The 12,644-nt window shown below is 56.3% G+C and overlaps 3 protein-coding genes across 3 annotated transcripts; all 3 read left to right on the top strand.

The window, feature by feature from the left end:
• Positions 1 to 789: 789 nt before the first annotated feature.
• On the top strand, positions 790 to 2,908 carry SPSK_06039 (uncharacterized protein; the record flags this gene model as incomplete). Its single annotated transcript, XM_016732747.1, has 3 exons — positions 790 to 986; positions 1,125 to 1,388; positions 1,654 to 2,908. 3 exons carry the CDS (start codon positions 790 to 792, stop codon positions 2,906 to 2,908), a joined length of 1,716 nt encoding a protein of 571 aa, XP_016592251.1.
• A 1,292-nt stretch (positions 2,909 to 4,200) lies between these two features.
• SPSK_06085 (ubiquitin carboxyl-terminal hydrolase 14) lies at positions 4,201 to 6,129 on the top strand (the record flags this gene model as incomplete). The annotated part of the gene is made up of 1 exon (XM_016732793.1): positions 4,201 to 6,129. One exon carries the CDS (start codon positions 4,201 to 4,203, stop codon positions 6,127 to 6,129), a length of 1,929 nt encoding a protein of 642 aa, XP_016592250.1.
• Positions 6,130 to 8,542: 2,413 nt separating this feature from the next.
• SPSK_05854 (uncharacterized protein) lies at positions 8,543 to 12,177 on the top strand (the record flags this gene model as incomplete). Its single annotated transcript, XM_016732563.1, has 5 exons — positions 8,543 to 8,638; positions 8,783 to 8,861; positions 8,972 to 11,554; positions 11,634 to 11,924; positions 11,987 to 12,177. 5 exons carry the CDS (start codon positions 8,543 to 8,545, stop codon positions 12,175 to 12,177), a joined length of 3,240 nt encoding a protein of 1,079 aa, XP_016592249.1.
• Between the last annotated feature and the right edge of the window lie 467 nt (positions 12,178 to 12,644).

Raw genomic sequence — 12,644 nt, 5'->3', positions numbered from 1 at the left:
GGGCATCTGGAGACACAAAAAAGGAATCATATGCAAGAGGAGGCACATGGTAACGTCTTGCAGTCAGCCACGCATTTTTCTGCATCTTTTGTGTATTTTCGCCGCCTCCTGGACCAGCTCCTCGTCCAGCCCCTGGCTGCTTGTCTGTTGTATTATTCTGTACATATTGCTGCTCCGTTAACGTCTTTGTACTTTCCTCTACGGTTATGGCTACCAACGTACATCGCTCTTGCCTCAACATCTCGTATGTCGTACTCCGTAGTTGTACATTCCGTAGTTGTGCATTCCTCGTGCCTTGCTTCCTTGCTTTGTATGTGCACACACCTTCTCTTTGCATCTCCTTTGGACAAAGCAAACTCTCCCTCTCACTCTCGCCTTCGTCTTTTCTTGCCTCATTTCATATTTTCTTGCCTCCCTTACCGTCCTCTGCCTCCTCGTCTACGTCAAGCACGTTGTTTCTCCCTTACCTCACTCGTTCGACCCGTATAATAGGAGTCTCGCTCCTCGCCTCCCTGGCTGTTCCATTCCTGACTTCCGCTTATCCACCTTTCTTCCATTTCCATTCTCCGTTCTCCATCACCCATCTTCCCCAACCTTGTGCCCTACAGAATACTTTCGGTCAGATCTTGTCACTTTCAACATTCGCGAACTAACTTTAGTTCCCACCGCGATCTACGCGCCAGTCGCTTCGTCCCGCTTCTTGTTTCCGACGCTCTGCACTGCGAACTGCTAGGCCTTGTCCGCCTAGATCTGATCAACCCATATAACTGTATCTGTCCCATCTCTCCAATGGGCCACTTCGCTTCCCCCCTGATCAACCCCAGGTTTGTGTTTGTGTACCTTTGCATTACGGCAACCGTTTCCATACTCACGAAACTCATTGTCGGACCTATCGTTGCCGTCTACATCTTCATCCATCTCTTTATATCCTTCGTCCGCCTCTGCACGCCCCATATCTCTTGGACTCGTAGCCAAAAGGTTTCTGAGTGGGTATGAAGTCCAAGTCTCCTCATCGTTCCCAGCCGGGCGCACACATCACATCGCCCATTGAGTATGCTGCATTCACCGTCATGATATGTCACATTTTTATGGCATGAGCAAAAGCTGATACGACGCTCTTACAGTCTTACCAACATCCAGCGTCCCTCGCAACTCAAGGGCAACACGATGGAAAACGGAACAGGCCCCCTGCCACTTTCGGTCGGGGATACGTATCTCTTGAGCCCTCAAATGAGCTCCCAGTCAAGCCCGTCATATCAGCTCTCACAGGAGCAGGCCGAATATCAGCCGAGTTACCACCTTCCGCCGACACAGTTTGCACAGCAACAGTATTACGACCACCTGCCACCTCAGACAATATACCCCGAGCACATTCAGCCTCAACAAATGTATTTGCAGGCCCCGTTGCCCCAGAATCCACTGCCTTCACATATCACGCAGTATTTGCCCCAAAACCAACACCAGGTCTATCCGCAACCCTATTCGCAGGAATGTGCTCCTCTTCCCTTCAATCCCGACCTCCCTTCTCAAGACATGCGCTCCTCTTGTCCACCGCTCCAAACAGACCTTCCAGGCCAACCAGGCCTAGACGATCCCGTCCAATTACCAGAAACGGAAGAAAAAATGTCAAAAGCCCAAATGTCGGCAACTTAGGCTTCATATTCGGCTCTTGGAAGTACAGCTCCGGCGACAAGAAAAGCAGAACACGCACCATAAACTACCGGCCCCCCTGTCAGGCCAACAACAAGCGCAGGCCCAAAGACCGCAGCACCACGACAGCACCTCGAGTGATATCAGCTCGGACGATGCAGACGACTCCGAGCAACTCAGACGAGGCATGCAAAAAGAACTCCAAGAGCACATAGTGCATATGCAGATCCAAAATCCTACGCCAATCGCCTCGCCGCTGCCTACCGCAATGTCTCAGCCAGTCCTTTCGAATGTACCCACGCCGACGGCCTGTGCTCCACAGCAAACGTTTGACACGCAGTATTCCTGTCCAATGTTCACGCAGGCACCAGCACCGACGCATATCCGTATGGAAGCACCGGCTGCAGTACCTCCGCAAGCTTCTGCGCAGATGCCGCCAACAACGACAGGTGCTCATATGCGAGCGTCTTCACAGTTGTCTACACAAGCTTTCGCACCAGCGAATACACCAGTACCGCCTCCGGGCCCAGTGCATACAAATGCACAACAATCACAGCAGGGATCCACGATATTGACCACGCGTTGTTGTCTGAAAACGTGCACCGCGACGCACTTTCCTTTGCCAGACGTTTGGGAAGTGGACGCAAGCGGCATGCCCATTCAAGATATCGAGGCTTTTGATTTTACGACTGTGATCTTTGAGAAATACGACAGCTTGTTCGACCGATTGGGTGTTGTTGACAGGGAGATGGCAAAGCTGGGTCACCTCCTGAAAGAACGGGTTCCCATCTTCGAGCGAAAATCAAACAGCACGCACGGCCAGAGCAATAATCAGACGGCATCTTCTGCACACATTTCGCCACGGCCAGCAAGTGCTCCCGCCACGGCAACATCCATGGAGATGCCACCACCGCCCCTGCCATCGCCAAGTCAACAAGGAGCGGCGCCATCTGCAACCGCCACGGACGAGCGGGTGGGGCGACTCTTCAAAAAAGCGAGGGACACGTACCTGCGCAACGTGGAGATTCTAGCCGCAAAGACACGCAGCAGTGCTGAGATGATGGAAGAAGACGAGGATGAGCAGGCGGAGACCACCAACTCGTATGCGTACAGGAGTTCCTTTTTGGAAATAGACAGACGGCGCCTTGTAAAACTCTGGACGGAGAGAATTGAGCTTCTGGACAAGCTCACCGACGTCGAGAAGGAGTTGGCGGACGCGAGAGACAATGGGCTGATGCCTTGGGCGAAGGCTTCTTGATTTCACAGGCTTCACGTGAAGCCTGGCTGTATTTTTTGTAACAAACTGTATCGGGCGGTAATTTGTAGAGGCGCTTGGGAAACCACGGTTCAGGTAGATATCAACGAGCGTACGGATGCGGGGACAAGGATGCCAGGAAAAGGGCATGGGATGTTTGCTATTGATTTACTATTGTAATGCTTGTGATGTTATTCTATTTTGTGTTGTACTCTGAAATGATGGTAGTTTTAAAGCAATTATTGCCACTCTGTAATGTCAACAAAAAAGAAACCAGGGAGAACGATGAGATCCACAAAGCACCCATTAAACTCAAGACAATGCCCCCCGTGTTCATGATTCTATTGGTATTGTTGTTGACTTGGATCGTTGCCGGCCACTGTGTTGATATTATGTATAGAGTGCTGCTGTGGAAAGCATTGCCACGGGTTACCTACACCTTTGATACTTATGATTTAGTGCACAGTTCTAGTAAAATCAAGTACTCCCTGTCTGAGTTCCTCCAAGTCTCGTAACGGCTTCTTCATGGTCACGAGCATGATGTGTACTTGGTCTCAGTGCATACTCAATGCATTGTGATTTTCTTCTCACATCCAAACGCGGCTCTCATGCATCACCTGTTCTTTTTGTTGACTTTCAGTGGAACGCCGTAGCTTGGCGATAAGTATTTCGTATGCCTGACAAGGTGGTGGCGACGGTGCCAATATCGGTGGATGTGAGCCCCTCAGCAGGCGTGCCTCCCCGCAGGACCTAGTGTGGGTCTCAGATAATAGGCCCAGCCCTGTTCGCGTTTTTACTTGCGCCATCACCGTGGCTGCCTCTGGCTCGCTTGGATTGGAAAGCTCTCACCGCACAGCGCATTCCACGGCATTCGATCGAGTCGATGTATTGCGACCACAACGCCGTTTGCCTTTTGTCGTTTGCTTGTGGACTTGCGTAACCTTGAGCCTTTCTCACGACGACCCCTAACAATTGCCCAGTTGGCCCCTCGGTAAGTACTCTCTGTGATTGGCCCCACGGCCTGTTGCATACTGACGGAAAACTGACTGTTTTGCCCTTCGTGGCGTTTCCCAGAACATTCCGCACTTGACTGCCTGTTATTCGCCAGCTCACAATTGTTGAGCCCTGCCGTACGCACAGCTCGACTTTCCCAACACACTCTTCTGTCTCGCGGTGTAGACCTGCCTTCGACCTGTGCCTCTCACCAGACACCGTCCGAGTTTGCGGTCGACTTCAACCTTCCCTGCACCGTCCTCCCACAACACAAGCAACCACACCTCTCCACAACACACACGATGGCCAGCATGGATGTTGACTCGGCGGCCGACGCCGCCAAAACCACCGTTCCCGGTATGCACGGCTTGTCTGCTGTCCCTCTTTGTCTGTTCGCTTCTCGCATGCTAACCCAATCGTTTGTAGTCGTCATTCGGCACCAAGGCAAGAAGTACGAAGTCGACGTGGACGTCTCCGAACCCGGCGCCCTCTTCAAATACCAAGTGTTCAGCCTGACGGGTGTCCAGCCCGAGAACCAGAAGATCCTGATCAAGGGCAAGCAGGTCAAGGACGACACGGAGATGTCGTCACTCGGCCTCAAGCCGGCGCAGGCCATCATGGTCCTGGGCCAGCCGGGCGCCGCGCCTGTGCGCTTCGAGGCGCCCAAGGAGAAGCCCCGCTTCGTGGAGGACATTGACGGCAACGACGCGGCCCTCCACGACAACACGCCCGGCGGCCTGACCAACCTCGGCAACACCTGCTACCTCAACGCCTCCCTGCAGGCGATGCGCTCGATCCCCGAGCTGCAGGACTCGCTGGTCAACCGCTTCCAGGGCGATGCCACCAACACCTCCCCGACGCTGGCCCGCCAGCTGCGCGAAGTGTACTCCCGCATGTCCGCCTCGCACGCCTCCTACGTGCCGCAGTTCTTCCTCAACACGCTGCGCACGCTGAACCCCCGCTTCGCCGAGCGCTCGCGGACCGGCCAAGGCTATGCGCAGCAGGATGCCGAGGAGGCCTGGACGTTTATCATGGACAACCTGCGGCGGACGCTGTTTGTCAAGGACGAGGCCAAGGCGCTTCCGCCAGCAAAGGAGGGCGAGGCCGCGGCCGCGACGAGCTTGGCGACGACTGTGGAGTCGGTGCCGGAGGATGGCCAGAGCACCGGCGCCAGTGCCAGCAGCTCTGTGAGCACGGTCAAGCGGTACCTGGCGGGCGAAGTGGAGAAGACGCTTGTCTGCGACGACCCCGCCGGCCGCACGGAGGCCGAGTCGGCGCCGACGACCGAGACGTTCCTGACGCTGCCCTGCCACATTAGTATCTCCATCAACCACCTGCGCGACGGCCTGCTCGCGGGCCTGACGGAGAAGATTGAGAAGCACTCGGAGCTGCTCGGCCGCGACGCGACGTACACGTCGACGATGAAGATTGCGCGGCTGCCCAAGTACCTGACCGTGCACTTTGTGCGCTTCTACTGGAAGCGCGACATCCAGAAGAAGGCCAAGATCATGCGCAAGGTCACGTTCCCGCACGAGCTCGACGTCTCCGAGATGTGCACCGACGCGCTGCGCGCCAAACTGGTGCCCGTGCGCGAGAAGGTGCGCGACGTCCGGAAGGAGGTGGAGGAGATTGACCGCACCAACAAGAAGCGGAAGCGCCGCCTGTCGATGGAAAAGAAGGCAGAGGCGGCCGCGGCCCGGTTTGGCGCGGCGCCAGGCGCCAGCAGCAGCAGCAGCAGCGACGACAAGGACAAGGACAAGAAAAGTGACAAGAAGGATGACAAGAAGGAGGGTGCCGAGGACGAGGCCGAGGATGTCGAGTACAAGACGGACGCCCAAATCGACGAGGAGAAGCGGGCGTCGCTGGAGAAAGCCAAGGAGGAGCTGTACCAGCTGGTGCGCCCGCGGCTCAAGGAGGACCGCTACGCCAACCACACCGGCTTGTACGAGCTGCGCGCGGTCGTGACCCACCAGGGCGCGGGTGCCGACAGCGGCCACTACACGGCCTTTGTCAAGAAGGGCTCGATTGTGAACCCCAAGACGGGCCACAAGTCCGAGGAGGACGGCAACTGGTGGTGGTTCAACGACGACAACGTGACCGAGGTGGGCAGCGAGCGCATCGACCAGTTGGCCGGTGGCGGCGAGTCGCATTCGGCGCTGATTCTGCTGTACGGCTCGGTGCCGCTCCCGCTGCCCGAGAGCCGGGTGACGGAGCAGTTCTTTACGTCGTGAGGACGAGAATGTACGACGTATGCGTGGGGGTCGACGCGCCGCTCAAGGGCATGAGAGCGACGGGCTGACGGCAGGCGCATGAGTGAGACCTAGACAGGTCCATGAACGGCGTAATCTTAGGAAGCATTCAAGTGAAAATACATGGGCTGTGTTACTGTGTTCGCGACCACGTCTTTTTGTGCGCGCCGTCTGAATGCCAGGTTGAAGCACGTTGGCTGTGTCTTATGCATCATGCTTAGGCATCGGATAAAGACGCAAACACATGCCGTATCAAAGCATGGTGCATGCATCATAACAAGCAGCGCATGTCAGCCTTGCCGTTGACGGATGCCCTCACCCTTTTAGCCAAGTTTCGTAATCCATGACGACGCAGGCAAACGCAACCGCTTTCTCGGGACCGGAACGTACATCTCAGGCCCGGGTATTGCCCCGTGTTCCCGCAGCACGTGGCATTTAGCATGTCGGGAACGGAAATAATGCTTGGAACACGTTCTGGCCCGTGGGGGCGCACCCGTCGTTGAGTTTGGAGGCTTTCCCGTATTGAAAATGCAAAGAAAGGATTTTTTTACCAAAAAAAAAAAAAAAAAAGTAAAATAAAATAAAATAAAAATAATATTATACATTCAAGTATGCCGATTTCCCTTTTCTTTTTATATTTCTCTTCTTCTAGCTCATTCTTCTTATCTCTTATTATTTCCATCGCACTACAGTAGCAAAATAACATTGACAAAACGTTCTACAGAGTTCGTGTTTTGTCAAGTTTCACGGGAACTCTGCAAAGCCCTGCCATAGCCAAAAAGGCGGGAATCGATCTGCGAGCAGCTTCCGCGTGGTGCACTGCCGCCGACGGTGAGAAGGGTGCGACAGGTAATTGACTCCGCATGGATCAGAACACTGACGGAGGAAGCGCACAGGGAGTGAAACGTAACGTAGAAACGTGGGAAGAAAACGTGTTGCGCACGGAGAACAGCCAGCACAGATGTTGTACATCAACTTGGCCTGCACGTGACACATATTGCACGACACAAATCTCCACAGTCTCACTCGGAGAACACGAAAGGTGTCGCCTTTCCTGTTCCCTTTCAATCAGTTCGAGACAGATTGGCAATCAACATGTTAGCTCTGCATTTCAGAAACAAGACCCGTAGACCCTGGTTGCTTCCAAACAATACGTTGCCGTGGGTTTCCATCTCTTGGTGCCAGAATTCCCATAAATATTAATCACGCACCGCCACAACGCCACACACCACTGAACCACACCTAATCTACGTTTCTCCACGCTTGCCCTGCCTGTCCCGCAGGGCTTCACCGATCCCACTAGCCAACACGACGCAGGCCCCCTGGAACCCCTCTCTCACATAACATCGACAGCCCCCTTTACTCGAGCATCTCTGCCCCGCCATTCCATATTGCTGCTGGTGTCTCGCTGGACAGCAGCTGCTTGCCAGTCGTAACTGGTCGCTGCCTCGTCCTGGTCCACCGCCTTCCCGATGCTCGCCTTTTTCCAATGAGCTGCGTTGGGCTGGCAAAATTTTGCTGGCGCAAAGTCCTATTTTTTCAGAGCAATTAAATTTAAAGCAAAATAAACTCGGAAAATCTTTCAGCAGCTAAGATTTTCATTGCTGCTTCCCCAGGTGGACACGTCCACCAGAGGCAGGCACGACCGCCATTGCCGTAACGACACTGCACAGGAAAGAGCGACCAAGAAGTTATATTTCAAGTAAAAATAGATACAAAAGGGGCATCTGTTTCTGTCCTATTCAATCCAATCCATTTACATCAACTTTTGCATGCCATCCGCATAAAACAACAAGGGAGCCAAGACCGTGCACGCCGACACCTCAGCAAATAGCGGTGCGTCGTGCAAATAAGACAGCGGCCAGACCCCCCAAAACAAGTTCCCCACCCCCAGCAAGGCAAACCAGCAACGACCCGCCCCAGTATTTTCACCGAATGGCTCTCCCCTAAAAAACACAGAAGCGACCACACAACAAAAAAGCCAAGAAAACAAAAGGGTTCAACCTCGCAGCCCTCACCACGCCTGCACTCGTCGCTTGACTGTCTCGAGTGCGTTTCCCAGTCCTCTGTCGGAGCCAGTCGAGCATTTGGTCTCCAGTCCGTGGCCCTCTGTGTTTGCGACCTACAGTCGGCCCCTCTATCGACCTCGTTGCTCTCCCTCCCGTTCGCACGCCGCCTCGACGACGCATTGGCCTCTCTATCGTACCGCTCCCGTGAGCGTCTATTCCGTTCCTTCTAACCCATCCCATACTGGGTCTCCTGTCGGCGGTCCGGCTCGCAGCTGTTTCGCACCCCTCCGTCGGCCCATTGTCCCTTCGACAAACCACCTGCGCGCCCGCCGCCCTCGAGCCAACCTCCCATCAGCACGTCGCAACGCGCGACACAGCCCGCCGACATGTCGTTGGACGTTGAAAGCATCAAGAGCTGGATTGTCGCAACGCTCGACGCCGATGGCAATGTCCGCCAGTCGGCCGAGGCTCAGTTAAAGCAGGTATGTTGGCATCGGCTCCGCCATTCTGGGCTGCCCTTCGCGTTGCTTTGGCAATGCTGCTCTGGCACCTCTGTTTGGGTATCTCGGCGGCAAAAGCCCAGCTTCACGCCTCCATTCGCTGACGTTGTTCTCGTCACACTCTAGGCCGAGGCCATTGAAGGTTTCACGGGTGTCCTTCTCACGATCCTCGAAACCGAGCAGAGCCAGAATGTTCAGCTCTCTGGTACGCATATTCCAAACGCCCCCTCTCCCTGACTGACAAGTGCTGTACAATCGCATGCGACTCTGGACTGGTCTTGGCTTCTAACACCTGCTCTTTCCGCCCCAAAACAGCTGCCATCTACGTCAAGAACCGCGTGAACCGCGCATGGACCTTTGTCGACGTCTACCCCGACGAACGCCTCCTGACCGAAGACGAAAAGACCCAGGTCCGCAACCGCCTTCTGCCCATCCTGGGCTCCGCATCCAGCATCGTGCGCCAGCAGCTCGTGCCTCTCCTCCAGCGAATCCTGCACTGGGACTACCCAGCAAAATGGCCGACCTACATGGAGTACACAATGCAGCTGCTGTCGACCAACAACGCACAAGGCGTCCTGGCCGGCATCCAGTGCTTGCTGTCCGTGTGCAGGACATACCGCTTTAAGGCATCCGGGGGCGCCAGCCGCGACGAGCTTACCAACATTGTTGAAGCTGCCTTCCCCCACCTTCTCAGCCTCTGCCAGCAGCTGCTCGAGCTCGACAGCGAGGAAGCCGGCGAGATGCTGCACTATGCCCTCAAGATCTACAAGCAGGCCGCGTGGCTCGACCTCCCACAGCGCCTCAAGACCGACAACCTCGCCTGGTGCACCGTCTTCCTGCGCACCGTCTCCAAAGACCCACCCGCCTGCTCACTGGCCGAGGACCCGGCCGACCGCGAGAAGCACCACTGGTGGAAGGCCAAGAAGTGGGCCTACTTCAACCTCAACCGCCTGTTCATGCGCCACGGCAACACCTACTCGCTCTCTGCCGACGTCCGCGACCAGGTCGCCTTTGCCAACGAGTTTACCGCCAACGTCGCCCCCGAGATCCTCAAGGTCTACCTGCAGCAGATTGAGAAGTGGGTGGCCCGCCAGATCTGGCTCAGCCGCGTCTGTCTGTCGTACACCGTTGTCTTTCTTGAAGAGTGCATCCGGCCCAAGGAGATGTGGCCGCATCTGCAGCCGCACCTGCCCAACCTGCTCACCCACTTGCTCTTCCCCCTGCTGTGCCTGTCCGAGGAGGACATCTCCACCTTCACCGACGAGCCGGACGAGTACCTGCACCGCAAGCTCAACTTTTACGAAGAGGTGTCCTCGCCCGACGTCTCGGCCACCAACTTCCTGGTGTGCTTGACCAAGACCCGCCGCAAGCAGGTGTTTGAGATTCTCCAGTTTGTCAATAACATTGTCAACACGTACGAGCAGGCCACGCCCGAGGAGAAGAACTACGTGGCCAAGGACGGTGCCCTGCGTCTTATTGGCACCCTCGCCCCGATCTTGCTCGGCAAAAAGAGCCCCATCGCCGAGCAGGTCGAGATGTTCCTCGTGCGCTACGTCCTGCCCGACTTCTCCAGCGACAAGGGCATCCTGCGTGCCCGCGCCTGCGACACCATTGAGAAGTTCGAGGCCCTCGACTGGCGCGAGCCCGCCAACCTGTTCACTGTCTACCAGAGAATCATCGACTGCATGTCCGACAGCGAGCTGCCCGTGCGGATAACCGCAGCCCTGGCCCTGCAGCCCCTGATCCGCCACGACGCCATCCGCGACCACATGCGCGCCAACATCCCCACCATCATGAGCCAGCTGCTGAAGCTCGCCAACGAGGCCGACGTCGATGCGCTGGCAAACGTCATGGAGGACTTCGTCGAGGTGTTCTCCAAGGAGCTGACCCCCTTCGCTGTCGCTCTCAGCGAGCAGCTGCGTGAGACGTACTTGCGCATCATCCGCGAGCTGCTCGACCGCGCCAGCCGCCTGGACGACGATGCCGAGGCCAACGAGATTGTCGACGACAAGAGCATCACGGCCCTCGGTGTGCTGCAGACCATTGGCACCCTGATCCTCACCCTCGAGAACATGCCCGACGTGCTGCACCACATCGAGAGCGTCATCATGCCCGTCATCCGCGTCACGCTGCAGAACCGCCTCTACGATTTGTTCAACGAGGTCTTTGAGATTGTTGATAGCTGCACTTTCTCCGCCAAGAGCATTTCGCCCGTCATGTGGGAGGCCTTTGATCTGTTCCACGTCACCTTCAACGGCGGCGCCGAGCTCTACCTCGAGGACATGCTGCCCGCCCTCGACAACTTTGTCCAGTTTGGTGCCGAGCACCTGCGCCAGAACCGCCCGCGCATCGACGCCCTCTTTTCCATGGTCGAGGTGCTCTTTGCCGACCCCAAGGTGGGCGGCTCCGACCGTGTGTGCGCCTGCCGCCTGGCCGAGGCCATGATGGTCAGCCTGCCCGGTGCCATTGACGATGTGGTGTCGCGCTTCATCCGCCTCGCCCTTGCCGGTCTGTCAGGCGGCACCGTCGGCCCCGACGGCTCGGTTGTGCCCAGCGAGGCGTTCTTGGCGACGGGTGCCGCCACCTCCGTGCACCAGGTCAGCCCGCGCTCGTACCGCGTGCACCTGATGGAGATGATCATCAGCGCCATCTACTACAGCCCCGTGCTCGCGCTGGCGGAGCTCGAGGCCATTGGCTGGACAAACCGCTTCTTCACCATGTGGTTCGGCAACATGGACGTCTTCAGCCGCGTGCACGACAAGAAGCTGTGCATTTCGGCCATCGTGGCGCTGCTCTCGCTGCCGCCCAGCAGCATCCCTGCGAGCGTATCTGTTGGCTGGCCGCGCCTGCTCAAGGGTGTCGTTGCCATGTTCCGGACGCTGCCCAGCGCCATTAAGAGTGCGTCCACCCCGCGCTCCCCCCGCAACATATAATACGATGTGATTAATTTGCTAACTGTTTCCCTCTCCCCCTGTAGATCGTGAGGAGGCACTCCAGGAGGACTTCCAGTTTGCCGGCGGCGGCGGCGATGACGAGTGGGACGACGCCGACGAGGGCTGGGTCGAGGAGGACGGCCCCGCGGACCCCACGGCCGAGACCAAGGACGAGAACACGGCGTACATTGAGTTCCTCAGCGAGGAGGCCCAGAAGATTGAGCGCCTTCGCAGCCACAACGACTCCACCGACGAGCTCGGCGAGGAGAGCTTGCTGCTCGAGTCGTCCCTCGACAAGATTGAGCCTTATCAGCTCTTCCGCAGCGCCATCACACGTATGTTTGCAACCCCTAGGCTTTCGTTTGGCATTTTTTGGACGCCTGTGCTAATTAATCAGAACTCGAACGTGACCAGCCGCAGTTCTATCAGGGTCTTGTCGGCCACCTTTCAGCCGAAGAGCGGACTGTCATGGAGTCTGTCTACGCGCAGGCCGACCGGGAAGCACAGGCTGCCCAGCTGCTGTTTAACGAGCAGCAGAAGCTGCTTGCAGAGAACGGTGCCTCGACCGCCACCGCCCCGCCGAGCTAGACGAAAGCTTGTACTCTGCTCATTCCTCACGCCTCCATTCCATCTCAACCCCCCCTGCCTCTCTCACCAACGGCCGAGCCAAGACCTTCGAACGGCAATGGTGGGCACAAAATGAACCACATAAATATACCTGAGCATTGGACACTGGGACACTGTATATTCTGCATTGACGTGTCCGTCCTTTTTTGTGCCCCCTTTTTGACGCGAAATGAACCAAAAATCCAAAAAAAAGATACTGCACAGGAAACCAAGGATAAAGGCAACAGCAACTCGCTGATTTGCCGTTCTTATTCTTTGATTCTCGCCATGTCCCCCATTTTTTTTTTGAAAAGAGGGACGAAAAAAAAGATATACTTCATACTCCCGTCATCAACCCCACACCTTCTTCCCCGTTGTGTTGTCCGTCGAGTCTTGGCTTTTGGCATACCAGGTTTGCGTTTTGTGCTGTTCACGGTTGGTTATTGATG

Source organism: Sporothrix schenckii, assembly GCF_000961545.1.
Source record: "Sporothrix schenckii 1099-18 chromosome Unknown Cont38, whole genome shotgun sequence".
Taxonomy (NCBI): Eukaryota; Fungi; Ascomycota; class Sordariomycetes; order Ophiostomatales; family Ophiostomataceae; genus Sporothrix; species Sporothrix schenckii.
The sequence above is the reverse complement of the archived record's forward strand: the minus strand, read 5'-3'. Positions and strand labels throughout refer to the sequence as shown.